At 50.5% G+C, this 25,569-nt stretch overlaps 1 protein-coding gene across 2 annotated transcripts in view; it reads left to right on the plus strand.

The window, feature by feature from the left end:
* Positions 1-25,569, plus strand: part of LOC119178640 (uncharacterized) — a 182,360-nt gene that overhangs the window by 112,566 nt on the left and 44,225 nt on the right. The window contains exon 1 of one of the 2 annotated variants that reach the window (XM_037429857.2): positions 20,158-20,381. The exons of the other annotated variant lie outside the window; for it this stretch is intronic. Within the exon in view, the coding sequence (XP_037285754.2) occupies positions 20,357-20,381 (25 nt within the window). The 5' untranslated portion in view covers positions 20,158-20,356. Of the gene's footprint in view, positions 1-20,157; positions 20,382-25,569 lie in introns of those variants that run through there. 2 annotated transcript variants of the gene reach the window in all.

Consider the following 25,569-nt stretch of genomic DNA (forward strand, 5'->3'; position numbering starts at 1 on the left):
CTCACTCCCCCATTAGGGGGGTGGGGGGTGAATAGGAGGGTGGCGTCGGTGAACGAATCTCGACGCAGAGTTTTTAGGCTGTTGCGTCAGCCAGCTTGGCTTGCGCGAAGCATGCACGCACTTGGGTACTTCTACAGTCACTACTCTGCTGGAGCTTCGGTCAATACTCTTTTTTTTTCTGTTCTTGTGTGGCATGTAGTACACGACTCGGGTCGTGCGTTCTGAGGTTAGTTCGTTCGCTTGTCCTTGTGTGTACACTCCTTAAGCGTTCCAACACAGCTTCCACGTGAATGAATGTAAGAGAGAGAGTAGAAATGGAAATGGAAAGACGGGGTGACAAAAGGCTTTGCAGCTTTCATGTGGAGGCCACCTAACATGCCGAGCCGACATCTTTTTGGCGATACTTTATGCGCCCAGCACATAGTGTGTGTACTTACAGATCGTGCTGGGTGGTTGAACGGCACTTTATTAGCGATTATGTAGGGTAGGTTTCGGCTATATAGACAAACAGAACGTGCGCCGGGTCATCGGCTGTCTTTGGCTGCTGACAAGACCGATGAAAAAGAGAAGGCGGGTGGGTTGAAGGGATGGGGGGGTTGATTGGGCGCTCGAAGGGCGCAGGTTCTCGTAACGGTGCGTCTCATCTGTACAGAAAGAGTTAACGAACGCGCACAAAATGCTCCTGCACCCTGCGAACTGACATTTTTTTTTTCAGCCGTTTAGGACGTTATACACTGACGAAAGGATGCGGAGAGATCTTGCAATGACACAACTTCCGGTTCGAATCAACGCATTCGGAGTACTTACGCCGGGCTCGCGTCGATCGGCTTAGCACATCGACGAGAGGGCCGATAGAGCGCTTTTCGGGCGCGCAAATCGGATTTATTCCCTCCTCGACGTTCGCCCGTCGCGGGTGGCATCGCTAATTGGCAAGCGCGTTGCGTGGCGTGCTGACGGAGACACCGCGAAACGTGTGCTAGCGCTGCCTGTATACGTTCCAAGATGACTTCTGTTAGGGCGAGTCGGTGCTTACATAGCGTAGGTACTGTAACGCAAAATATATTCATTTTCGTGAAAAAGGGGAGCCGAACAGAAGAAAGTGATGCGCCGAACTTTTCTGTCTTTTTCCCACCTTGTTCAGAAAACGTATTTCATTTTGGAACCCTATTAGATTGTTTTTTTCCCTTTCCTTTTTTTATTATACCGGGTGTTCAAAGTTCAGCTTCATGCTTTTTTTTTTAATTAGGCGCTCGAATTCACGTGATAACCACTTGTGCAAACAAGTTAAGCGGCCAGGAGAACAGAAAGTTAGGGGATAATTATCGCTGTCATCAGCCCAATCAACTAAAGTGTAATAATTAACTTTTTACTGGGTGTGGTAAGTTGGCATGTTTATATTGAGAAAATATAGACAGTGGCGTTCGTACATAGTTTCGATTGCAAGATTTTTTTTTAGCACGCCTGTGCTCAGAGATTTCCGGCTCCAAAGAAATCGAGAAACTTTTTGTTATGTTTGTTCGGACTAATAAATAAATTGAAACGTAGGCAATAGAAATTGATGGCGAGCGCTTGTCAGTGTAACTTTGTAAGTTCAGCTTGCGGATGCCTGAAAGCGACTAACGGGGGAGAGGTATGTATGCAAGCAGGAGAAGGGTAACACTTCAAGAACACTCCATTGATTTTTTCGACGTTTAGGTCAAAGCCGGAACGAGACGTCAACGAAAAATAAATTAATAAACGAAGTGTGCCTAAAATGTTACCTCTTATTCCATGTTCCTGTGCTAACTAGAAACATATAGCTACTGAAGATTCAATCAACTAAATTTGTATGGTTGGAAAGCCGAGCGGAAACAGGACGAGGAGACGAGAAAACATTCGCGCTCTGCAGTCGGAGGTTACTAGGAAATCCCCAAGCCAGCTGCACAGCTTCTGCGTAAAGGATGGGCATAACCCGCCAGAGGGGTCGAACGTACCGCATATCCACTCGGGACGCTATTCCGCGTCCGGCGCGTCCAAACTCAATAGGGATTCCTCGCAGCCGTGTGCTTCTTTACGCCTGCGTAAAAGAACTTCTCCCCTCTTCCACCAAGCCAGCCTCCAGCTCGACATCCCCGTGGGAGTTTCAGTGCGCGCCGTGTACGAGTCTCAGCTTTTCTTTCACTGATAGGAGCTGTGGCACGTCGATTCGCTACACGGATATATATACACATCCCAGAATCCGTGTTGCGGTCTGAGCGTCCGTGCTGTTACGTCCAGTTCCGGCCTCCTGCATTCATGCATAGTCGGTGCTGCATCCTTTGCCTTTACGGCGCGCTCCCATCTCGTTGTCACGGCAACACCAGCCGCGGCCGGTTCTTTCCTGCCCTTGGAAGCCAACGGGACCGGAGTAGCGAGCGTATATGACCCGGCCACCGAAGGATGTGATGCTGGGGGGACGCCCCATCACTTCTGTGCTGCCCCGAGTTGGTGCGCGGCTTCGTCTCTCTGCAGACGTTACTGACCCTTACCCTCCTTTCTTCGTTCTCTGCTGGCCTTCGTCTCTCGCATATCCTTGACAGGGTGGGTTTTCTCGGTCGTCGGGGCTGATGGGACGAGGTCCAAAGATTCACCCGGACGTTTCTCGGTTTATTCTTTTTTTGTTGTTGCTGTTCAACAACTATACGTAGGGGTCACGCCCTGGATGTGGGACGCAACAGGGTCCGACTGCTGGTGGAGCAGTCAACAACAACACGCGAGCAGATACCGTTCGAGTGAGCAGGCGGTGCGCGACGCAGAGGCATCGCGTGGCTTACGATAAACGTATGCGTATACGTGTACTCGCTTGTCGGGCCGCGTGACGCGCATAGCGTACATGGGTGTTTCGTGTTTACAACGCCCACAAACTACGCGAGGGCATAGCGTATATACTTGCCTTCTCGCAATGTCTTGACGATGTATATGTACTGGAGCTGACGTATTTATTTGTACACTGCGAACATGGTATAACCTTGGGTAAATGGTAGCTATATAATGCTTTGCGATGTCAAGGATAACACGCGTCGCACTCCCTCAACTGCCGCTGGTTGATATAGTGCACATTATATTTATAATGGAAAGTGATCCGTGCCCGTAGACTCGTATTGCCCGACATCCCATTTTCGTTATTTCGAAGTATGAAATGTGGTATAGAGAAACACCAAATAGAATAGTTGAGTGTTCTTAAATTAAAGTAAATAAATACAGAAAAACCTATAGCAAGCAAGAAGGCATATTTTTTCGAATTAGATGCTTCGTTTACTCTGTTTCATCGTGCCGCATCACTCCCGTCTAAACCCCCGCCACACATTTGATCTCTGTGTTCTCGTCCGTACGTTTGTGTAGGGCATATGACAGAGCAGGATGAAATGATAAAGCCCAGTAGCTGCCCGACACCACAGATGATGCGTGGAGGCTGCAGCTTGACTGTCGCAAGGACGTTGTGTGAAAAAAGATACGCGCACATCGTCTTGTTGACCGCCTTATCGCACACTGTGGATGTTGTAAACAGCGGTGGACGGGCCAAGAAACACATTTGGCCGGTGGTCTTAGCGAAGGGTCTGACATCCGAGAAGGCTTTCGGCCACGATCACAGCGCTTCTCCTGTGACACGATGCATGTTTGCGCAGACCGTGTTTGTTGTAGCGTCATAAGCGACTCGGAGACGACAGGCGAAGGCGATGTTGATTGGGAGAGAAGGGTCATGACACCGCAAGCAGTGTTCATGAGGACGTGTGGGCTTCAGTTTAGAAGCCTATCGCGGCCACGATGGATGCTATTGCATCACGGTGCGGCGGCTTTTTGTGGTCGGTGTAGAACTATTCCATGTTTGCAAAGAGGAATAGGCGCCGTCAATGTACTTACATACATAAGGCACTTGTAGCGACGTCGCACGCGCAGGCTCCGCCCAACTCAAAGCACGCTACAACACTCTATGTTCACGTGACAGCAGTGGCACAGAAGCTGCAAGCAGTGACACAGAAGCACAGCACGTCGGGGACTAGGTCACACTGATCGTGTTAGAAAATCGTTCACATCGATTAAACAGTTTTCTTCCTGTATAACTATGCTGTTTGATTGATTGATTGATTGATTGATTGATTGATTTGTGGGGTTTAACGTCCCAAAACCACTATATGATTATGAGAGACGCCGTAGTGGAAGGCTCCGGAAATTTTGACCACCTGGAATTCTTTAACGTGCACCCAAATCTGAGTACACGGGCCTACAACATTTCCGCCTCCATCAGAAATGCAGCCGCCACAGCCGGGATTTGATCCTGCAACCTGCGGGTCAGCAGCCGAGTACCTTAGCCACTAGACCACCGTGACGGGGCAACTATGCTGTTTGCTCACCCCAGCTAGAATTCCCTACGGCCCGTTTTAATCTCGCACTTTCTGTGCCTGTGTAACGACTATACCTTCGACAAACAACCATGATTCCTCCCAGACTCCGTCCTCCTGGGGGCCTTTTCCGTCACCTATATATACAGTATACCTTCTCGGCACGTCGTCGAAGTGAACGTGATTGCGTACGAAGAAGCGACGCCTGCCGCCACCGTCGTAATTAATGGCGGTGGGTCCCCGAGGCGAAGTCCGGAGAGAGTCCCGCGTATACGTTTCTCATCTCTCGGCGGCGTTGAAGAAGAGCGTGCCATATCGTAACTCCTGCCTCGCGCACTCATCATACGCGCACGTCCACCGTAACGAGGCCCCGTTCCTTCAAGTTGTAGTCGTCGCCTTCGCGCATCGGGGTAAGTGCGTGTCTCGGGCGAGATGGAGTGAGATGGAGCATTAGTGCGCGTTAGAAAAAAAAACGCAGGTGCACCTCACGATAACTTATTTTGCTTCTATTGCTGTAATTACGACAGATGCGCATTTAATGACCTCTTTCGGAACCTCCGTCAATGTGATGGCTTTAACGCGTTTTTTTTTTCACTTTTGCATGACGGCATTTCGTTTTTCATTTCCCGATTCTCTGTGATCGTTTAGCGAATTCTGCATGTGTCCCTGGCGTATCGACTAAGTGCGAACCACATAAGAGCGTCCTAACGCGTATTCGCGCATTTGTGCGCGTTTGACTTGCATTCATGATGGGTAAAGATGAAAAAAGGCAGACCTATGCTGCTATATCCATAACGGTTCGGGTTCGATTCCCGGCTGCGGCGGCTGCATTTCCGATGGAGGCGGAAATGTTGTAGGCCCGTGTACTCAGATTTGGGTGCACGTTAAAGAACCCCAGGTGGTCAAAATTTCCGGAGTCCTCTACTACGGCGTCTCTCATAATCAAATGGTGGTTTTGGGACGTTAAACCCCACAAATCAATCATATCCATAACGGTTGCTTTTCTATCAATGACTTTCCTGTGTCGTCTATATCTATACCAATCGATGTTCTTGCTGAGCCGTGTTATTTGCGCGGCTTGCAAAGCTTTTGACACGCGCATAGACTAGTACTGGATCACTGTTGTGACTAGTCGGCAGTTAGGCGTTGCTGGTGAACTTTTTTTTTTTTTCAGTAGCATGCTGACTATACAGGAATGTTGTGCGAACAGTTGCGGGCGCGCAAGTTGCGTGCAGCTCTCGTGTTCCATTTACAAATGCATGCGCGTGCCTCGTCGTGCCTTTCCGGTGCTGCAGTGAACTTTGGTAGGTAAACATGTCTATTCCAACTGTGCTTTGTTCACTTACATTGCATGCCTGTTGTTTTGGTACTGTTGAAATTTCCTCGTAAGATAAGATATTAAAAAAGAAAAGCTGTGCCGATGCCCAGACATGCTCGCATTGTCAGAGTACTGCTCTAATTTTACATATCTAGTTCCAGAAAGAACTGCATTGTAACTGTTATGCTGCCAGAAGCATCATGAATCGGATAGCTGTTTGCCGGTAACGGAAACAAAGGCTACATCCGCCACAATCTCTGTTCAGATCGTTCGAGGCTTTAGCGATAGCGTAGGTTAAATTGGTCAAATCGCGCGCATGCCGGAGTGCGCGCCGGGCGCTGACTTTAGCTGGAACCGCAGTGAATGTGCCCTCATGATTGCGGAGTCTTCTCGACGATGACCTCTCTCCTCCTGGCTTTTCTCCTCCGAGTTAATTACGCTCTCCAAGTCGGTTGACAATGACGTCAAGTCGCTCCTGTGCCATACGGTATACATACTGGGGCTTAGTTCTCCGTGTCTCGCTCGCGCTGCTGGTTGCTTCAATTAGACCCACCCGACAGCCTGCTGAACGACGTGGCATGCAGCTGCGTTTGTGCGGCTGCATGCCACGTCGTTTTTTTAAGAGGGCAAAGCAGTCGTCCCTTCTCCCAGAATCCCTGCCCTTGGTCGGGCAGAAATGAAAACGCTCGAGACAGGAAGGAGACGTTCGTAGCAAAACGAGACGCGTGACTGTAGCATTGTGTTGCCTGCCTGCAATACACTGTTTTTTTTATTCATCTTATTCTTCCTATTTCTAGAAGAATGGTAGAGAAAGAGATAGATAGAGGGGATGTTGGTCACACATAGGGGCAAAAGAAAAGGAGAGACCCGTGAAACGCCGTTTCCTGTCGCCGCGAAGTGCATACGCGCCCTTGCATGGACGCCTTGCGGGTGTGCGTGCATGAGACAAGGTTGCCCGAGCCGGAGACAACAACAACGCCCCGCGAGAGCGGTTACGATTTGCCGTCTATTTGGAGCAGCCGACTTCCGCCCCACCCTCATCTTGAAGGAAGGGGAGAGACGGACAAGACGACGTTGCCTCCGTGGGGGCCTCCGAATCGATTTAGCATGCTCGGCGGCGCGTCGCCGGCAGGCGTCGTCTTCTGGATGCACGTGTATCCCACGTGCTCGTGAAAGTGACAGCCCGCAAAAATACTATAAAAAAAGGGGGGGGGGGTAGAGCTGAATAGAAATGGGGGAGGCAGAAAGGCGCCTCTTGGGGCAGCAGTGAAAGTGTGACACGCGTACTGTAAAGTTGCCCAGTATAAGGGGTATTCCGTGACGTCATCATGCGCCGTTTTGTAGTACAGCTCACAGCTTCACTGTTCTGGAGCAAAAAAAAAAAAAAAGAACATGATAAGAAAACGGGCCCTTCACCGTGCTTTCTGTACAACAATATGGCACCCGGAACGACGTCAGTCGATCGAACTGTTCTGACTGGAAACGCTTGCAACAATGGCTACACGGTTCACACATGGCGTTACCTTCGATGCTGGCGCAGCGTACATACGTAGGGTAGCTAGACATGCTGTCGTCACTACTGGTTTACGCGGGCAGATGGCTTGTGTGGGCAAATTCCACGGAAGCGTAACGGGCGAGAGTTTTGAACTTGTAGGCACTGCGCCGTGCTCCCGACCGGGTTGCAGAAATTAGGTGCCTTTTCTCATCTTCTAACCACTACCACCACCATGTGACGCTTTGCATATGTCACCGTGCGAAGGTGTTCTATAGATGACCGCATTCGTGTAAAGATGCATGAACACACGCACTATCACGAACACACATTTTCTCTCTCTTCTCGTCTCTCTGTCTTTCCTTCGCGTACACTTAAGTGCGTGTTGAATGAAGAACCCCGGTTGCACGGCTAAAATTAGAATGTCGGCCCTCCGACGCTGCCTCTTTCCTCGGGGTGCCGGAGTGGCATATCTTGGGAAGGTTACAAAAACTGACTCGTTAAGTATAATTAATTATCGCTTTGAGTTCAACACTCTATATACGTGCGAACCTTTATTGGCTGCCTACAACAAGATCAAAAAAAAATGTACTTGTTCGATTTCGAGGAGGTGCAAAAATGTAAGGCGTCCATTATGCTGCAGTGATTGCATGATAGCTCGTTGACCCTGAAAAAGGAAGCACACCTTTGTGATGTGCAAAGTTGAAGCACACAGAGCCGTGCTTTGAAAGGACATGTTCGTACAAAAACAAAGGTGATGCACAGACGAAAACATTCAAGCTCGAAGGATAGTACGTAAATACTATACAGGCGCAGGTGAGTGAACGCAGAGAGCTTCCTAAATATACACTAGGGGGAACTCTGGCGCTAGTGTCTATGGGCGCTGCAACGCATGGCGCTTCAGTGAGCATGGCAATAATGGGTAGTACAGGTGGTGTTGGTAGTACACAGATTTGCCTATAGTCTTCGTACTTTACAATCCTTTTGGCTTCTCGTGGCTTGAAGCTGCTTTGTCACGAAACAACAATCGGCATATGTTCAGCAGTTGTGTTTCACCACCTGAATATTTCAGGCTTACCATTTCAAATGGGGTCATGAAGTTCAAAAGGGTTCGTTCTTTTCTTCGAAACAAAACCGAAACACAGCTGTAAACGAAGCCAGAAGTGTGATTCGTCGCCCGCTAGCACTAAGACTAGGCAAAATCCGTGTATACTACCCAATAATTCCCATGCTCGCTGAACGATCGCAGCGCCAGAGTCCCCTCTAGTTAACTTTAGGAAACTCTATGCGTGAGCAGACAGTCGGTACATTGTAGAACAGTATGACACAGGTGCCCTGAGAAGGGCGTGCAGCGCGCACCTATATATTGCGTATGCAAAAAAACAAAACAAAAAAACAGAACATACGCGTACGTTCAGCCAGCGTGCAAAGAACAAGCAGCGCCCTGTCTACTCGGGACTCGGCGGGGCGCTGTCGCACACTGCTTCTGGAGTGGAAGAGTAACGGGAACACTCTCTCGAAAAGAATCAAAATGAACGCGTATATATTCAAATAAGAAAGAAAAAAATGAACCTCGACAAAGTGTGCCGCAGACAAAACACTCACAAAGCTATACATACGATATCCGCGGCGCGTGCAGCGGTGCACAGAGCCGGTGTGTGCGTGTGTACCAAACGGCTGCGCGGCTGGCTACGGCTGGCTACGGCTGTCCTTGACGTCGCGCCTTACTCTTCACCGGCACGTGACGAGACAGGTCACGGGTGCTCGCCGCTCCTCGTCTCACGAGGCTGAACCGCCGCCGCCACTATATAAGTCGAGCGAGGTTTCTCCCCAGCGTGTATATGCCACGAGAAGGCACGGAGGCAGACGAGCACGCAGGCAGAGTATCGAAAAGAGCAGCCGTGCGACAGCGCGCGTTGAGGCTCCGTGGCACGTGTAGTATCTATATACCCTCCGTGCAGGGAGCTGCGGGGCGTCGCATCTTCGGCGTGCCCTTCGACCTCCGCGATTCCCGAAATAGAGCAGCGTGCCCCGTCGTACGGGGGAGCCGCCGGCGTTATCGCTCCCACGTCTTCTTCTTCTTCATTCTCTCGACGACGAGTTGCATATAACGCCGCTGCTCTTCCCCCGAGTTGCGTATAGGCGTGTGCACTCGTGAGCGCGCGGCTGCGAATGCAGAGCGTGCAGCGGCGGCATCTCGCTCCTGGTGGAACGGCTCCTGTCACTCCGTCTGTCTGGGCCCAAACGAGCCGCGACCCAGAGCTCGCTCTTTCTTTCTTTCTTTCTTTCTTTCTTTCTTTCTTTCTTTCTTTCTTTCTTTCTTTCTTTCTTTCTTTCTTATCCATAGAGCTTGCATTGACGCGCAAACGCTGCGTAACTGTGCGGCTCTTGGTCCGTATATAGTGTACGCCAATGGTGCCATCTATTTTTCGCGGAAACCGTGCAGCCGCTCAGATATGTCTTGCAGGAATCAATATGCATGTATAGGTTTGTGTTAGTGAACGAACGTGTCTAACGCAAAGAGGATCCCGGCATCGGTAATTTGCGACAAGTACTTATACGTAGAGGTAGGTGCCTGTCTTCAACCCTGCTGTGTTAACCGTAACCTCGTCCACTTCGTGAAAGCGTGTTTCAGAACTGGGTAGTATGCGCGCATTAACAAAAGCCGGTGCCATTACGTTCAAAGTTTCTATCTGCGATGTGCTTTACAACGAATTGATTTAACCTTCCCACTGAAAGCTACGGGATTGCACGGGATACCCAGCCTTACTTGTCGTTCTTATTCACAAGATCAGAAACCAGTTAATTAGAGTGTATCTTCTTTCTTAATTTATTTTCTCGTTCAAACGTGTTCGAGTTCCTCCGGCTGTCCTAGGCGAGTTAAGCTACGCGTATACTAAAATAAGCAAACAAAAAAAAATGCGGGGGAGTTTATTCGAGTAACAGTTCTGATCTTACCGGCCAAAGCGTCACCGACGACTCTAAGCAACAAAGCAACAATTCAACTTATCTTTTCTTTAACATACACGAAAACGCAGTGCAGACGGTCAAGACGCGGCAAAGACGTTCAACAGCGCTTAGTTACCACGAAATGCGGACTCCGCGAGCAAGCAAACGAGGGTCGTGACATTTTGGAGCGAGGTAATAATTCCACGCGACTAGGCTGTGCTGGTCATTTGTGCAGCCTGAACAACGCAACTGCAAGAGAGCGGGTTAGAAGGTACTTCTGGCGAAAATAAGTTTCTAAAAAATACAGAAAGAAGATATTCATTTTGCCTAGAAATCGAGCAGGTTTTTTATTTGTTAGCTTTTTTTCTCTTCAGTTTAAAGGTTACGACTTCGTCGTCTCCCGCGAGGAACTTCAGCGCATTCAGGCCGGATCGCGCTCTCGGACCTCTCTTGAACTTTGACCCGCAGCTGGTCCCCGTTCAAGTTGTGTCGTTACACAGCAGACCGTGGCCACTGCTTTTCCAAGACTCTCGTATTCATTTGTGGCATCGCGTTGTAGTTGCTCGGTCTGTATAGGATGCCCAACCAGGCCGACCCCGTTTTTTTCCCCCTTGTTTTCCCTCTTGACTGTCGTGAACATGCTGTGCGCCCGCTTGTCCGAATTTCGTGAGAGAGGCCGCTTTGAGCAGACGCACTTACGAAACAGATAAGACGAGTAAGATGTGCACTTGTAAAGACAGACGGGAATGCTCTCACGGTAGTTACCTTTCGCGAAGAGAACGGTGTGGCTGGAGAGGTCAGCTTTCGCGTTACTGATCACTTCTTTGGAAAATTGTTTGGGCCGTCTTTTTTTTTTCTTTTTTGTGCCGTCTTTTTTCTATATTTTCCTTCTTTTGCTGGAGGAGAATGTCGAATGTGAAGCGTAGGATGGGTGCACTCATCTTGAGCTTCCATACTTTTCCTATAGACTATTTCGAGGATCGATTTGAGTCACTCCATAGTGGGCTGTTAACCTCCATGTTTTGCATCTTTAACAACTGAACGAACAGTGTTACGGTAGACGTATATGCATGAATATAGTTTCGTTGGTGCATACGATGTTTCATGATCTTATTAACTTATGTCGCCATGTACAGAAACAAGAAACAATCTGCTTAACAGCCTTAGAAGGCGACGCCGCCATGTTTTAGATAAAATAGCTTATATGCACTGTATATGTACAGTACATGGGAAGGTATGGCACGTGAGCTTTAGAGTTCGGGCTCCTGGTAGTTTAGTAACGTTCAAATGTATCTCCTTTTCCAGACGGGAGGAGCTGGAGATACGTCCGTGTAAGATGCGTTGTCAGCTCGACGAGGTATTTCGACTGTATGACGGGGCTGTCTTTTTCGTTCGAAAGCGAATGGTCTTGGTAATGACAGGGCCACCTCTACTCCTCGAAATCCTTTAAACACGTGAACCCCGATACGAGTGATGTTGAAGGCCTGTGCCACCGGGTGTTTTTCGGGCGAAGTGATTGTGCACACTTAGCGCTGATTTGAGTTGACCACTTTCGAGTCTATTGTTAGTAGATTCGTCTTTCCAGCGCACAGAAAGAAACTACAAAAATTTACACTCTCGCCATGGCTTATGTATTCTGCGTAGTTACTGGGTACTTTCGTGTCCTCATTTTAAAAGTTTCTTCTTCTTTCGGTGCCACCAAATATGTGGTGAAACACTGTTTACGGCGCACTAAATGCCAATCTGCGAAGAGTTTAACCGTACCGATGGTTCGATCGCAGTAAACCGCTCAAGATCCTTCAGTTACTACAACGGGGCCTTCGGCCTTCCGTTCTAGTATCCTTAGCAGCTCCGTTTGTTTGCAGAGTGAGCGCAGCACGGCGGCTCCCCCTTAGCGGCGGATTGAGTCGGGATCGCTGGTTCCGCGGCCGAGAGCCGGTAATAAGCGATGAAAAGAGAGATCATTCGGAACATGAATGCCTGCTGCCATGGAGGCTGCTTCCAGAAGCGTGCGCGACCGGCGGACCCGCCACAGTCAATGTCAATGGCTTCTCCGGCGAGAGCTATTTTGAGACACCGCTCGGCCTTTCTTTTTCTTCTTATTGCTTCCACGTCCCTTTCAGAACGTGTGCTTCATCGACAGACCTTGAAAAAACGCTGTTACTTTCTGCTTATTGCGCCATTGAGTTGCTCTTTTAACGACCGCTCAGCAGGCGGCCCGAACCACCGTATATACGCGTCTTTCGTTCACTCCGTCTTTTTCTGAGTATTCCTTTCTTCTTCTTCTTCTTTTTATTATTATTATTTTTTTTGATGGCAGAACGAAGCGCGAGAAGCTCGGGTGACCGAAAAAAAAAAACAAAGCACACGAAATAATTCATCGGTGGCTGACTGCAGGACAACAGTTGACTGTGTCCCTTTCGAAATTGCGCCCCAATTTCGAAATCTCCGCGTTAGATTTGTGCATGGGTCGCTACGCTGAAAACGAGATTAACTTTTCGCGTTGCAACCAAATTAACTCAGTCAATGCTTGTGCAAAATATCGAAACTTTCGGCAGCTCTACGAGCATTGTTGCGTAAAATGTGAACGCTTAGTTGAGATAGGAGTTTATCCGGCATGTGAGTCTCCAAAACTCCCCTGACCCAATTATTTACTGCCTGCTACGGAGTGAACTCGGCACATGTCACAAAACGCCCCCCAACTTAATGACGGAGTTTATGAATGGCATAACCTTGTTAAACCCCCCCGGAGTTTCAGGTCGCGTGGTTACAAAGCTCCTATTTTTCGTTCGTGACGTGCGTGCGTGTGTGTGTTTGTGTGTACGTACGGGCATCTGTTTGCACCTCGGTGTGAAACACCATGCAGTGCTTTGTGTGGCTGACCGTGCGAGTATCTGTCGACAGGCAACGAAATTATCAGTGCAGCGAAAATTTCCAATGACTGATTGGGGTTTAGTGTGAACGTTTCAAAGTATTTTGCACCGTTGAACCATGCTGGACATCGGTCCGATTCCTCAACGAAACACCGCGAATGCCTCGCTTCGGAGGACCGATTTACAAAAAAAGAATTACGAAGAATAATTTAATAGTAACGAAAGTAAGCTGTTACGATCGTCGGCGATTGTTCCTGGAGTTTCACCGTCTAAAACTTCGAAGTGGTACGAAGTAGGCTTCGCTCGACTACGGCAGGCTGGCCGGTAACCTGTGTGAGAGTTGCGCCGGAGACGCGCTCGCCCCGATGCCGCCGACGGTGGCTTCTCAGAGCGTCACCGATACGTCACCGGCTGCAACATCTAAGGTATAAAAGCCTCGCTATGCCGTCCGTATCAAGCCGGCGTCGTAGCGAGCTCGTACTGCGTGCCGGCCGCCGTGGCCAGCTCTACGAGCTATAGCACCGACCACCGGTGAGGCAAAGAATGTGTTTCCCAAAAAATAAAGGCTGCTAGAATGAATAACAGTCTTCGGCGCCTTGCGACCGCAGCTGCCAAATGACTAACGTGAAGGCGAGCGCCGAATGAGGCGGAGACGCAGAGAAACGGCGTACGGCATGCATGCCCATGCAATGCATGCGAGTAACAGGAATCGCGACTGCGAACCGTCTCGTTCGTTTCGCTTAAGTCCATCGCTCCGTAGCTTGAACAGTGTGGATAGCGGACACCTATTTCTGTGCATGGGAAAATAACGAGACGAAGGCTGCACAGCAGCAAGCATTTTGTGATCGTCAGCTGTCATTGATCGTACAACCGTGCGCCGTACTCCTGAGTGAGGTCCCGAACGCGGTAGCGGCGGTGTATCTCCGTTCATCGCTGGAGCTGCTGAATGTGCATCGTTAAGGTCTTCATGCATGGCCGCTCGGGTTTTGTGTACGAGTCAGTGCAATTCACGGATTCACACACAGTACTGCTAATGCAAATTCACCCCGCATGACAGAGCACCAACTGATGAATAACTTTCGCTATAGTTAAAAAGTATTGATTATTAGGCGGGTTTATGATAAAAGGCATGTGTGTTGAAGTGCTAACATTTGACCACCGCAAAGTTATACCTACGCTGTAAATTCCTATTACTTAACTATTAGTGAAATGATGGTCTCTCCAGGGCTACATGAGAGGTCAGAATATGGTGCCTATATATACCCGGCCACTGAAGCGTGGTTGTGCACGGGAGAGTGGCAAGCTGTGGTCAGTTTAAGTGTTCTAATATTACGTGAACATTGTGTGCATGTTTGCGTACTGTGATCAATATTATGTGCTTCGAAGGTAATTAAATGAAAGTTACGCTTGCGAACGGTATGGCTGCGGACGTAACTTTTTTTCTCAGTGGATGTAAATATTTACCCCCTTACTGACCTGAAAAATTTCCTCGATGGATGTAAATAAATACTCCCCTAAATCCACCCGAAATTCCCTTCCTGTTAGGGAGTCCCTCCGGACGGTGTTTATAGAACCCCCATCGGGGCATGCGCTAGAGGACAAGTCGTTTACTCCAATCTCGGCTTGTTTTTGTTTACAGTGTAGAGGATTCATGTCTAGAAACAACTTTACAACACCTGAGCAAGACACAGTGTGGAAGCCATTGTGCGTGGAACAGCCAATCGAAATTAAAACAAAGCGCGTACTCATCCATATCTGTGGAGAGATTCATTCTTAAGGGGTAACTTTCGCACTGGTCCATTATATAGCGTTTCAAACTCAATACGCACGCATACCAGACACGCACGCTAGCGGTAGCGGTAGTAAGCGACGCCATGCTGGCCATACATTGTTGAGTGACCGAGATAACGTCGTGCTGACGCTCGCCCTGGCGAGCGTTTATTCGCGTTTGCTTCGCGTTATCGTCGGCTGCCCGCTCAACGAAGTGTCCCCAGTTAACGAGGTACAGCGCGTCCCATGGAGGGGCTCTGTCATGGCTCTGTCGTCTCCGTTGCCGCAGCGCTGGTGGGTTTGGCAAGAGTCGGCAGTCCGGAAATTAAAAGCGGCGCCGCCTATCGTCGGCGTTGCGCAACGCCACCGAAACTGCGGGGGCCCTCCCGATAACGGGCTGCGGCTCTCTTGCCCTTCGCGGGATCTCGGCGCACCCCCCAGGCCTCCCTTCAGCATCCGTCCAGTCGATCGACCGCCGCCCGGCGACCAAAGTGCATTGCCAGGTCCCGTTATACGGCCGTTATCGGAACGACCAGTTAGCGCTTGGATATATTTATACGCCGCCACATCGGCGACGGCTTTTATGGTAATTGTCGGGGGCCATAACGTTATAGCCGGGCAGGGTGGACTAGAGCCCTGAAGCGTCGCCACCCCCTTCTCTGTCGGAACGGCTGCGGTGACCGCCGCTCTTGAGCCCGTCTAGCTGCCCCGCAAACGGAAGGAGGACCGCCGCTTGTGTAGCAAGTTAACGACGCATGCGCGCTCGCACCAGCCTCCGTTCTCGCTTGATACTGTACACGTGCGTCTGCTCAGCACTCGTGCACGTGTCCTTTTTTAGATTTATTTGTCGCATTATCCTCTCCGATGTCAAATACGAGAAAGATCGATTTTACATCGCCGAGTTTCGAGCAGCGAAAAAAAAAAAAGTCGTCTCGCAAGGCATTTTTTTTTCCCCAGTTGCTTGGGCCGTCCGACTTTCTAGCTCTTCTTAGTTTATTCCGCTGGATGGACTTCTTTCGCCAGCAATCTGGCAATTTGCTGAGTGCCTCATTTTGCACCTTGTTTAGTTCCATATTTGGTCGCGTTTCTTCTTTTTTATCTTACTCAGCAGCTCTTGTTTTTTTCTGTAACGACACGCGTGACACAGTGACCCACTGAGAACAGCCTCCGGGAAGATGCTATAACTGCGCATTGATTAACCAGATCATACAAGTGAGTAATGTAATAGAGTGCGACCGGTTGGGTCTTTCCGATATCTGTCGTGTCGAAAAGTACTTCACGGTTGTTTTGCAGTCGAATTTCGCGGTTGTTTCACAGTTTTTTTGAGTCACCGTATCGCGTTTGTTACGTCAGTACGTCGCTGTAGCTCGAGTAGCTTCACGAGCCGTTCTTGTTAGATGTCGCACTCAATGTCCTGAAGGTGCGCTGACTTGAGGATCGTCCTGGGAAAGCTTTGGTCTCGTGTTTTTATTGGTGTGAGGGGACTATTATTTCTTTAGCTTATCTGAACGAAGCTCTTCTTGGTCATGTCAGTGTTCTTTGTTATCCTATAGTTAAACATAGTCAATGACGCTCATATACGTCCGCGGTACAGGAAGTGCCTTACGTTGTGAAACAGGGGGAATGGTTGAAGTAGGCTTCACCGCATATGATGTCTTTTGGCGGAGAAGCCAGCTTTGGCAATCTACCGAGGTTTTAGTGTTCGTCGAAAATCCCGTACGTACCTTGAGCTCTGCGTTGCAGGCGAATAGAAGAAATAAGGCCGATCTGGCAGTTCTCAACGCCATTTTTGTTTCCGTAGTTGAAAGTGATAAGGAAAGAAGACCAGGATGATAAGCAGATTCCTTTACCAAGTATCGGTAACCTTTAACGCTTCTCCCCGGTTTTGTCGTTTAACATTAAAAGAAATAACTACTTTCTGCGGCGTGAATAGTGTCGTTACGACGTGTTTCAATACGCGAAGTTTAATTCTAGCGTGGTATTTACATACCACACAACGTACGAACCATGGCTTGTTTGTGTAAGGTATATTTAACGGCATTGATGTGTAATTCATATTGCGCAGTGTATAGCGAAAATGCGCACAAAGACGGCTTCTCCTTCATGCGTCTGGACCAGCGTTGTTTAGGCTGAAAAAAAAAAACCTCACAACGCGCCCTTATCGAGCCGTGGCTATAGGGTCAGTGCAAGGGCCAAAGATAGCATTGTCGGACAGTGGCCGGCCGTGGAAGAGTGCCAAGACAGTCTGCCGCTGCTTACCCTCGCTCGTTACGTCATGGGAAGTGAAGATGACGTAGCAGCGCGCGGTATACATAGCGCTTAAGGACGCGCAGGCAAGACCGTTATCGTGTTTCACGACTCGCATACCTCGGTCCCTCGTTTGACGTCGCTAGAACAAATCTGGTAAAGAACTGGTTCCATCGAAGTTCGTCTCGTATCTTTCGTTTCCTTTTTCTCTCCGCTAATCACAAGTACTAACCATCATGTCTAGATACGTTCGTCAGCCTGTAACCTCAATTTCTTTTCGTTGCGGTCGGCCATTTGCTGTTCCCCTTTTTCAACGCGCGTTCGAAAACAGCCCCGAGACCAATCTAGGCCGCGATATGCGCGGCCTCGAAAGCTTTCCGGAATGCCACACAATTCGAACTCCTCGTTCGTGAGCTTCATTGACGTGTACACCTCATGTAATGTATTGAGTCATTGTCTTATTTTATGATTGCTGGAAATAATATGTTTTTTTTTTCTTTTTAAGGGGTGGAGAACTTTGGGTGCCCAGCATTCCGTATGTGGTGGTCGTCTGTTGTAACGCAGGCAAAATAACGTGCAGTATAGCCATCCGTGGGATGTTGGGCACACACTCGAGAGAAGGAAAAGTATTCTTCCTCTTGTTCTTCGAGTGCCTTCATGATGATATTAAGTGCGGGGAACTCCTGTGGCTCTCGTGGCTTAGCGCAACGCAGGAAAAAAAAAAAACACGTATAGAAATAGACCGAAAAAGAAAAAAGAAAAAAGCGAGAAATAGAAAGAAACAAAAATGAAAACAATGTGATTAAATATAGAAATTTATAGAAATGTAGAAGTAGAAAGAAAATTGGAAATGAGAACAAAAAAAAAAGGGAACCGAAGAAAAATAAAGAAGCCTGCCCAGCTCCTCACTCCTTTGATGCTTGGCACCCCTCAAGCGAAGCTATAATAATAATAATAATAATAATAATAATAATAATAATAATAATAATAATAATAATAATTTATTTATTTATTGAGTGAACCAATCTGGGAGAAGCGCTCCACAACTCCAGAGCTGGCTGAAATACCTGTAACGACTCAGCCAGCCGCGCCAGTTTCGCGACGCCCAACACGTAGTGCATGTGCGGGGTCGAATACACGATTCTAAAGCGCGCCTGCGTGCCACGATTGTGCAGGTGCTCAATGACTCGTGCAAGACTGAGTAATCCGAGCCACAGCGATACAAGTGCACGGCAAGCTCGCCCTTCCAGCGTCTTACTCATCGATTCTCGGTGCCTCCACAAAGGGCGGCTTGCCGCCCGTTCACGATGTGCGTCCCTCGCGTTTGTGCACCATACAAATCGATGCCTACATATACGTGCTGCACTTTTTTTTTTTCGAGTTTGCCTGGGTCGCTCATCATCCAAGCTGCAGTCACGAATGGGTTCCCCTTCGCAGCCCTTTCCACTCGACCTGCATTGTTATAGTGTTTCTAGTTCTTTCCTCATTTTAGGCCGTCAGACTTGGAAAGAACCGAGAGTAATACATAAAAACGGGTAAGAAGAGTCGATGGACCGAGCCGCGCCGTGTAGATAGCCAAATCGAAACCGCACGCCTCTACCTCGGCGGATGTATCGGGTCGAGCGAGCTGGCGCGCCAATCTGTTAACTACATCGTTTTTCGGAGAACGTGCTCCTCCTGAACACCGCTACTTCGTACGCTCACGCCGTCGGCTCCCCGTGGCTGGCTATCTCTCTCGCCTCCTCGCAGCTTATCACACGTGTTTCGGTGGACGGCACGTTTCTTTCGCATCCGTCAATCCAGATAGATATTGGCGATTGTTATCGAGTCCTGCGCTTCCAGCCTTTTGAGAGTACCGGTCTTGCTCTACCTAGAAAAAAATCACTACGAAGTTTGCAAAAAGAATAATAATAATTGTAACATCCGTACGCACGCGCTGACGTTGCCGCACGGGTGCCAGCCATGGCAGCGTATGCAACCTCCATCTCTTTCTCAAAACTTCTTTTTTTTTATTTCTTTGGATCGGGGCTTCGATGTAGCTCTCCGTCTTCTGTCGCGCATTTCGTACCGTCGCTGACCCGAATATAATGCTCTCGAACCTGGACGGGGCCGGGCGGGGCCGGCTGCCGACAGGCTGACGCTGCCGAGCTGCTCCCGACCGCCAATCCCTCCTCCCCCTCTCATCCTGTAGAACGGCGCGTCGCCATCGAGATCACCAAGATCGCGCGCACGCGTGCTCGCTGGGTCCGTAGGTATTGTAGGAAAATGAGGCCCCACTTTTTGAAGAGTCGAAAAGGAAGAGGAGGCTGAGGCGAATGTGTGAAGGAGGAGCAAGAGCGACGCACGTGTGCGGCCGAGTTCAAGGGCAGCGGTAGGGGGGGGGGGGGGGGGGAGGATGTACACCCTTACCCGGCGCAGACCGCCGGAGTAACATCGGGATCTCGCATCTACGCCGGCCACCGCCAGTTCCTGCTCGTGTGTGCCTGGTTGCTGCCGTCGCGGAGCTCCCTCCATGAGCAGCATCGTCTTCAGTGAGTGATGGGGGGTGTACTCAAAGAGTGAGGGCTGCATAGAGACGCCCCTCTCTCCTCTCTGGATACCCTCACCACACCCCGATAAACCAGCGTAGACCCAGCGTAACGGGTTCCCGATGGAGAAGAGGTGGTGGACCGCCAAAACAGGAGAATAAAGATCGGGGGGAGGGGAATCGCCGACGAAAGGGTGTCGGCGGTGGTGGGCGTTGGACGGGTGGCGGACGCTAGTTTCTGCTCTCGCCACAGCAGCCACAGTCCCCAGATCGCGTCGGCCGCGGGACGTCCCCCCCCTTGACTGACTGACTGGCCGCAGCGGGCGGCTGTTTCAGCGGTGGTGTTGTGGCTTTCGTCAGCGAGCCGCAGTCGCGTGTTTTCTCGGTGCCGGGTTTCTGCTTGCTTCTGTTGCTGCGCGGACCCCCCCCCCCCCCCCCCCCCCCCAGCGGAAACAAGCGCCTTCGCCTGCCTCTGCGGTCATTGACTGCTCGCCCGCCGCGGTTTCTTCGTGCCCACGCTCACCGACGTAAGATTCCCCTCCTTTCTCTCCTCCTTCGAACGTCTCCTCCGCCCGGCTTGTGTAGCGCGCCTGCTGACGCCGACTGCCAGTGCACGCGCGGTCTCCAGTGCTGACGGGACGTTCTAGCCTGCGGCTCCGACTTTTCTGCACATACAGCCAGTGCTCCGTGCGCGCGTGTGCATCGTGTTGCTCTTCGCGGGATCTCCTCGGCGCAACCAGCGAAAAGGAGAGCAGGGAGCGTTGTCGCGGCGACCGAGAGCTGCCCGACTGCTGCCGAGGAATCTGCTTTCGCCCGTTCAACATGCTGTCCCGTCCGGGCGAGGCGGGTACGTAGAGGACATCTGTATCACGCACACGCGTGCGTGTATGCGCGTGCGTACATTGAAAGTGAGGGATAGGGGGAGGGCTGGCGCATGTTTACACATGAGAGAAAGTGCGTGTGTGGAGCGTACGCGAAGAATGAAGCGTGGATCTGGATGAGGCCCACCTCGGAATCCCTGGGGCTCGTAGACTATACGGCGTCGCGGCGCCCCTGTCACTCAGATACCGCTTTGCTTCACGTCCGCCGCTTGTCCCGTCGTGTTGGTAATAAGTCTTGGGCATCTGGATGCCGTCCGCCGAAGCCTTTCGGGAAGACGGACGCGGAGCCGAATTTCTTGCCTGGGCTTTCCGTCTCGCGCGCCAACATCCGGTGATTGTCGTTCATTGCGCCTTTGCGCTCCCTTATTTTCTTTGCTACTCTTGTGGTTGGTTATACGAGCACTGTGTCAGGATGCTGTCCGCGGCGCATGCCTGTGATCTGGAGGCCTGCATTGGAATTCTCGGGAGGGATAGAAAAAAGTAGAAGAGGTGAATGGCCGAGTTACCGTAACAAGAATTAATGCTTTCTTCCTTCATGATATTCGTAACTTTAATTCACGGCGGTTCTGGTTACCGTTATTGCGAGTCATCGTCTTGAGTTATAGTGACGGTCTAGTTCATAACGTCCTGGTGGCTTTTGGTAAATCTGACATGTTCTGATGCTTCTTTCGTGAACCTTGAACTTTAGGAAGCGTCTATAGCCTTTTTTTTTTTCATTTGTCAAACATGCTGTGTTAATAGAGTGCCCTTACGCGCGAAACGTGCACATATCATGTAGCCTGGCATTTCAGCGTGATTTTCAATGGACAACCTTAACATTAACGGAGACAGTGAAATTTTGCCGGCATCGTCAGTTGTACGCCCGTCTCAACGCCTCTTACCCACCGTGTGACAACAATTTAGGTGTGCGCTTTAAGTGTTGACTGCTCGAGCTCGTTGCATGCGTATTTGTGTATGTTTCTGTGCAGCGTAAAGGACAATACACTCAAAATAATAAGACAGGTAAGCTACATCATGACTTTGCCAGCAATTCTCGGATGGTCATGGCGTTCGGATAGTATACTGGTGTGATGACGAAAGGTTGTCAACATTCGAAACGAACAGCTGTAGAGGTAATGCTTGGGCTGATCTCGGCACGCTACAAGTTTATATTACGTGATTCCGCGTGCTCTTTTTATGCATCTCTTCTTGCTGCTGATATACTTAATCAGTTTTCTTTTATTTGTGCGATCTTATCTATCTATCGGCGCGAATTTCTCGAAAGAGCAAAGGCGGGAAATTCAACCACACTTGAGCCCGTCCGGTTTGCTAACCTGCACTGGTGTACTTTAACACTGTTGTGCATGTTGCCGGAATACGTTCATTAGACTGCATATAGTATACAGTGGCTGTTGTCTGCAGTCAGTTCGGTACAACGGACTCACCGGTTGGTTCGCAACAAGGCTTCCTATTGTGGGACACTATATGCTGCGAATATGCGTAGTTTCCGGGACTGCCACTGATTTCGTCTTGAAAGCATGGACTGCGTAACGTGAGATTCGCAAACCAGTCGAGGAATCGGGTGAGTGCTGTTTGCAGCACTGAAATAATTGAATGAATCGAACAATTACCGCAACATGCGCTTTCCTCTCCCCCCTCCCCCTTTTTTTTCGTTTGGTTTTGTATTTGTCGGCTGAAAGGAAGTAAAGCGAGCACCACCGGGTATATATAGTTTCAACGACCAAAGATTCTTTCGTGGCAGCGACATTTGGTGCCGGTAACAAATATACGTATTGAAAGAATATCGAAAAAGAAGGCGCGGTTTCTCGTGTGTTCCCCTAAGACGACTGGAAGGTGAAAGCCATCATCTTGTCCACTAAATTGACCCTTCCGCTCCACCCGCGCTTTCTGCACGCCAGATGGTGTTGAAGGTCCTCGGGGTTCGGCCAGGTCCACCCATTTGGATTAAGCGACGATTTCATGCGATGACGTCTTCAAATGTCGTCGTGTTACGTGACGTTCATTCCGGTAATGACGTCGCATGCAGTCGTCTGTGGTCTCGTCCTTGTTTTGGTTGGCGTCGCGGAGGGCCACTTCTGCTTTCATGAGGCATACGAGGCTTGTGCCGTATAAACAGAAAAAAAAAAAACCGCATACTTGTTCAATGGATTCACTCGAGCAGCAGGCAACTAAAACGGTATCACGAGTTGGGGGCGTGGCGTCCCAACGAGGGTGGGGGAGCGCGTAGATTGTTTCAGTGCCACGCGCGCGTCTCTTTTCTTTCCGCGGCCCGAGGGTTCCACCATTTCTGAAAGCGAGCAGGCAACCAAGCAACGGCGAGCTCTGGGGCTGCACACCGTCCGTCGCCGCCGACGATGGAGGGGCACCGTGCCTATGTATGTATGTATGTATGTATGTATGTATGTATGTATGTATGTATGTATGTATGTATGTACAAACACTGGCGAGAGGTCCGCTATATGGAACGCACACGTGAAACACTAGGCGTGTGCTTGCGGTATCTCTCTCTCCACTGCTGTGTGTGCGCACACTCGCGTATTATTTGCATGGAAGGCGTGTGCACGCGTACGTCTTCGCCGGACGTCGTCTCTGCTGTAGTGCGACGGTACACGCCCTCTTGCGCATGCACGCGTCTTCGCGTTCGTCTCGGTGACTCCGCCGCACGCTTCCTGTTGGGTCGATACACACATTGTGCTGTGTCCTTCTCTCCCCCCTCCCTCCTTCAACGTATACCTGCCCCGGTTTTAACAAGCCGCCTGTTTGTCTCTTTACTTTGTCTTCTTTTGTGTCGCTAGCAGGTGGAACGTGCTCACGAAGCTTCTTGTGAGGCTTGCGCGAACGCACACGCCATTGAGTGGTGTCCACGTGTCTATGGCGTTCTGCTTTCTTTTTTCTTTCTCTGCTCTGAAACTTTCGAGGGTTCAACTTCGCCTTCAGTTCCTCTGTGTGTCTCTTAGCTCCTTTTCACCTTTGTGGTTTGTCTCGTTTCTTCTTTGTTCTTGTTTTACCCGGGCTGATACTGAAGCTCTCGCACTGCGCTCTTTCTTGCTCCTCTTCAACCTCCTTCCCCGGGCTCACTGTTCTTTGCCGTGTACGTACATTGCCGTCACCCCGGGTTTCACCTTTTCCATTTTTTTTGTACTACTCACACAATTTGGACCCACACCGCAACCTCGAGAAGTATACTGCCAAACTTCCCAAAACACCGCTGTTGACGTGTCACACTCAACTGCACGCACGTCATCCAACCGCGAGCTTTCCGCTCTTCCGTTACCCAATCCCGCTTTGTCACACCAAACTGCGTTCTTAGAAACCTGAACATTTCTGTCGGTTCCCCAATTCCTTTCTTTCCCTGCACAAGCCAGCGCCCGAGCAATTACCGCCGCGACCAGTCTGGCCTCGGCTTGTGCGTCATTTCCAATTCCTCGCCACATATAACGCTGTACCGCGGGGGGCTCCGACCGAGGGCACGCTGACATCGACATACGGTCGGGCTGGGCGGAGGAACGCTTTCTCTCTGCATCACTCGTATCCAGCCCCCCCCCCCCCCCCCCCCCGCATCATCGGCGCAGGTTGAGTTGAAAGAGCGGGAGCCGCCTTTGGGTCGCCGTAGAAACGAGGTATAGTACAATGGCGTCGAAGCGATGACCGCCTGCTGAGCGTGCGAGGAAGCAGTTCCCGCGTCGCATCATATACGGCGGCGGCGCCATGATTTCCCCCTCTGTTCAAATGAGCTCCGCCCTGGCGCGCGTATGCGGCCAGATCTTTTATCCGCTGCAGCCTCTGCCCCTCTTTCTTCTCCGCCGCCCGTGCCGCTTTGCTTGCGCTGTTGCTCTAATGCGACCTCATGTAGGTCTGCCACGAAGCGACTGGTCATGTATTAGGGCATTCTATTCTTCTCAGTTTTCTCTTGCGTGGCCTACCGGTGGTGTTTGCTTCGCCTTGTCTCTACCCGTAGTGCATTTTCACCGCTATATCAGTGATAAACATAAAAAAAAACTATTAACTTGAACGCTTGTCACCACAATTTAGTCTTCACTGCATGAAGAGCAAGAAGGAACAGAGCGGCCTTTCCGTGCCTTTGCCCTTTTCTCTTGCGCGTCCCGACTCGCCACGAAGTGCCATGTCGAAAAGTTTATGTACAGCCTGCTCTTTCGGATGTCGAGACGTTGTGTCTTGTACGGGGAGAACGTTCCAAGTAATTTCCGCTTAGCTTGACACTAGGCAAGTGATACGCGATTGTTTGGTATACGCAACTGCGCGAATTGTACCGCTGTGTTCTGTTGAGTGGCTTCGTTCCTCGCCGTGCAAACGCTTGGAAGGGATGGACGGACAAATTAACGTCGCCACGTGCTGCGGCAGTAATTCCCGACACCCACGCACACAGAGTGTACGCAGTGAAAACAGCCTGCTCGGTTAAAACAATCGTGTGACGTCAAATGACGTCTAGCCTGCATGTGGATCATGTAAACTGTGTGGGTATTGTTGCGAACGACGGGCCTGTCCCGCCGAAGCCACCACTGTTGCGAAAGACGGCGACGCCGACGCGGTCCCGGAGGCGCCACTGCTTTCGACCCCGCCGGGAAGGTCACCAGCCGTTTGGTAGCGTATGTTTCTCAGCTCGCGACTGCTTCTGCGCAGAGCTGAGGAGACGAGCGGACGAGACGACGGTGAGTTAAACAAGGTTTATGTACAGCATATATACAGAGGCGTTACAATTTCGGCACTGGGGCCGGCAGAGACTCGAAGAGCCGAGCTCCTCTCTCTAATACATAGGTCAGCCTTTCGCCTAAAACCGCTGACTCACACACATGTCGGCACTCCGACACGGGGACGCCTCTCACATAGGACCGCCGATCACGACACGCCGCAGGGCTTCTTTTATTTACACCGGGTCCAACCAAAGTGTCCAATCAGAAGCGCCGCTGGTCGTCAGAGCAGATTCCGCCAATGGGGGTCGCCGCGCCATGCGTCAGACCACCCGACACGCGGCCGCCGGCTCGCTGTCACGTGCGCCGCTGACTCACTGCACATGGGCCAGAGGGGCGCCGCGCGTGTTCACGCCGTCGAGGTGATCGCGCCAGGCAGACTGCGGGCTGGCCTTGACCCAGATTGCCTTTTTCCGAGGCACGGACGTTTGACGAGGACTCGCTG

Source organism: Rhipicephalus microplus, chromosome 1, assembly GCF_043290135.1.
Source record: "Rhipicephalus microplus isolate Deutch F79 chromosome 1, USDA_Rmic, whole genome shotgun sequence".
Lineage (NCBI taxonomy): Eukaryota > Metazoa > Arthropoda > Arachnida > Ixodida > Ixodidae > Rhipicephalus > Rhipicephalus microplus.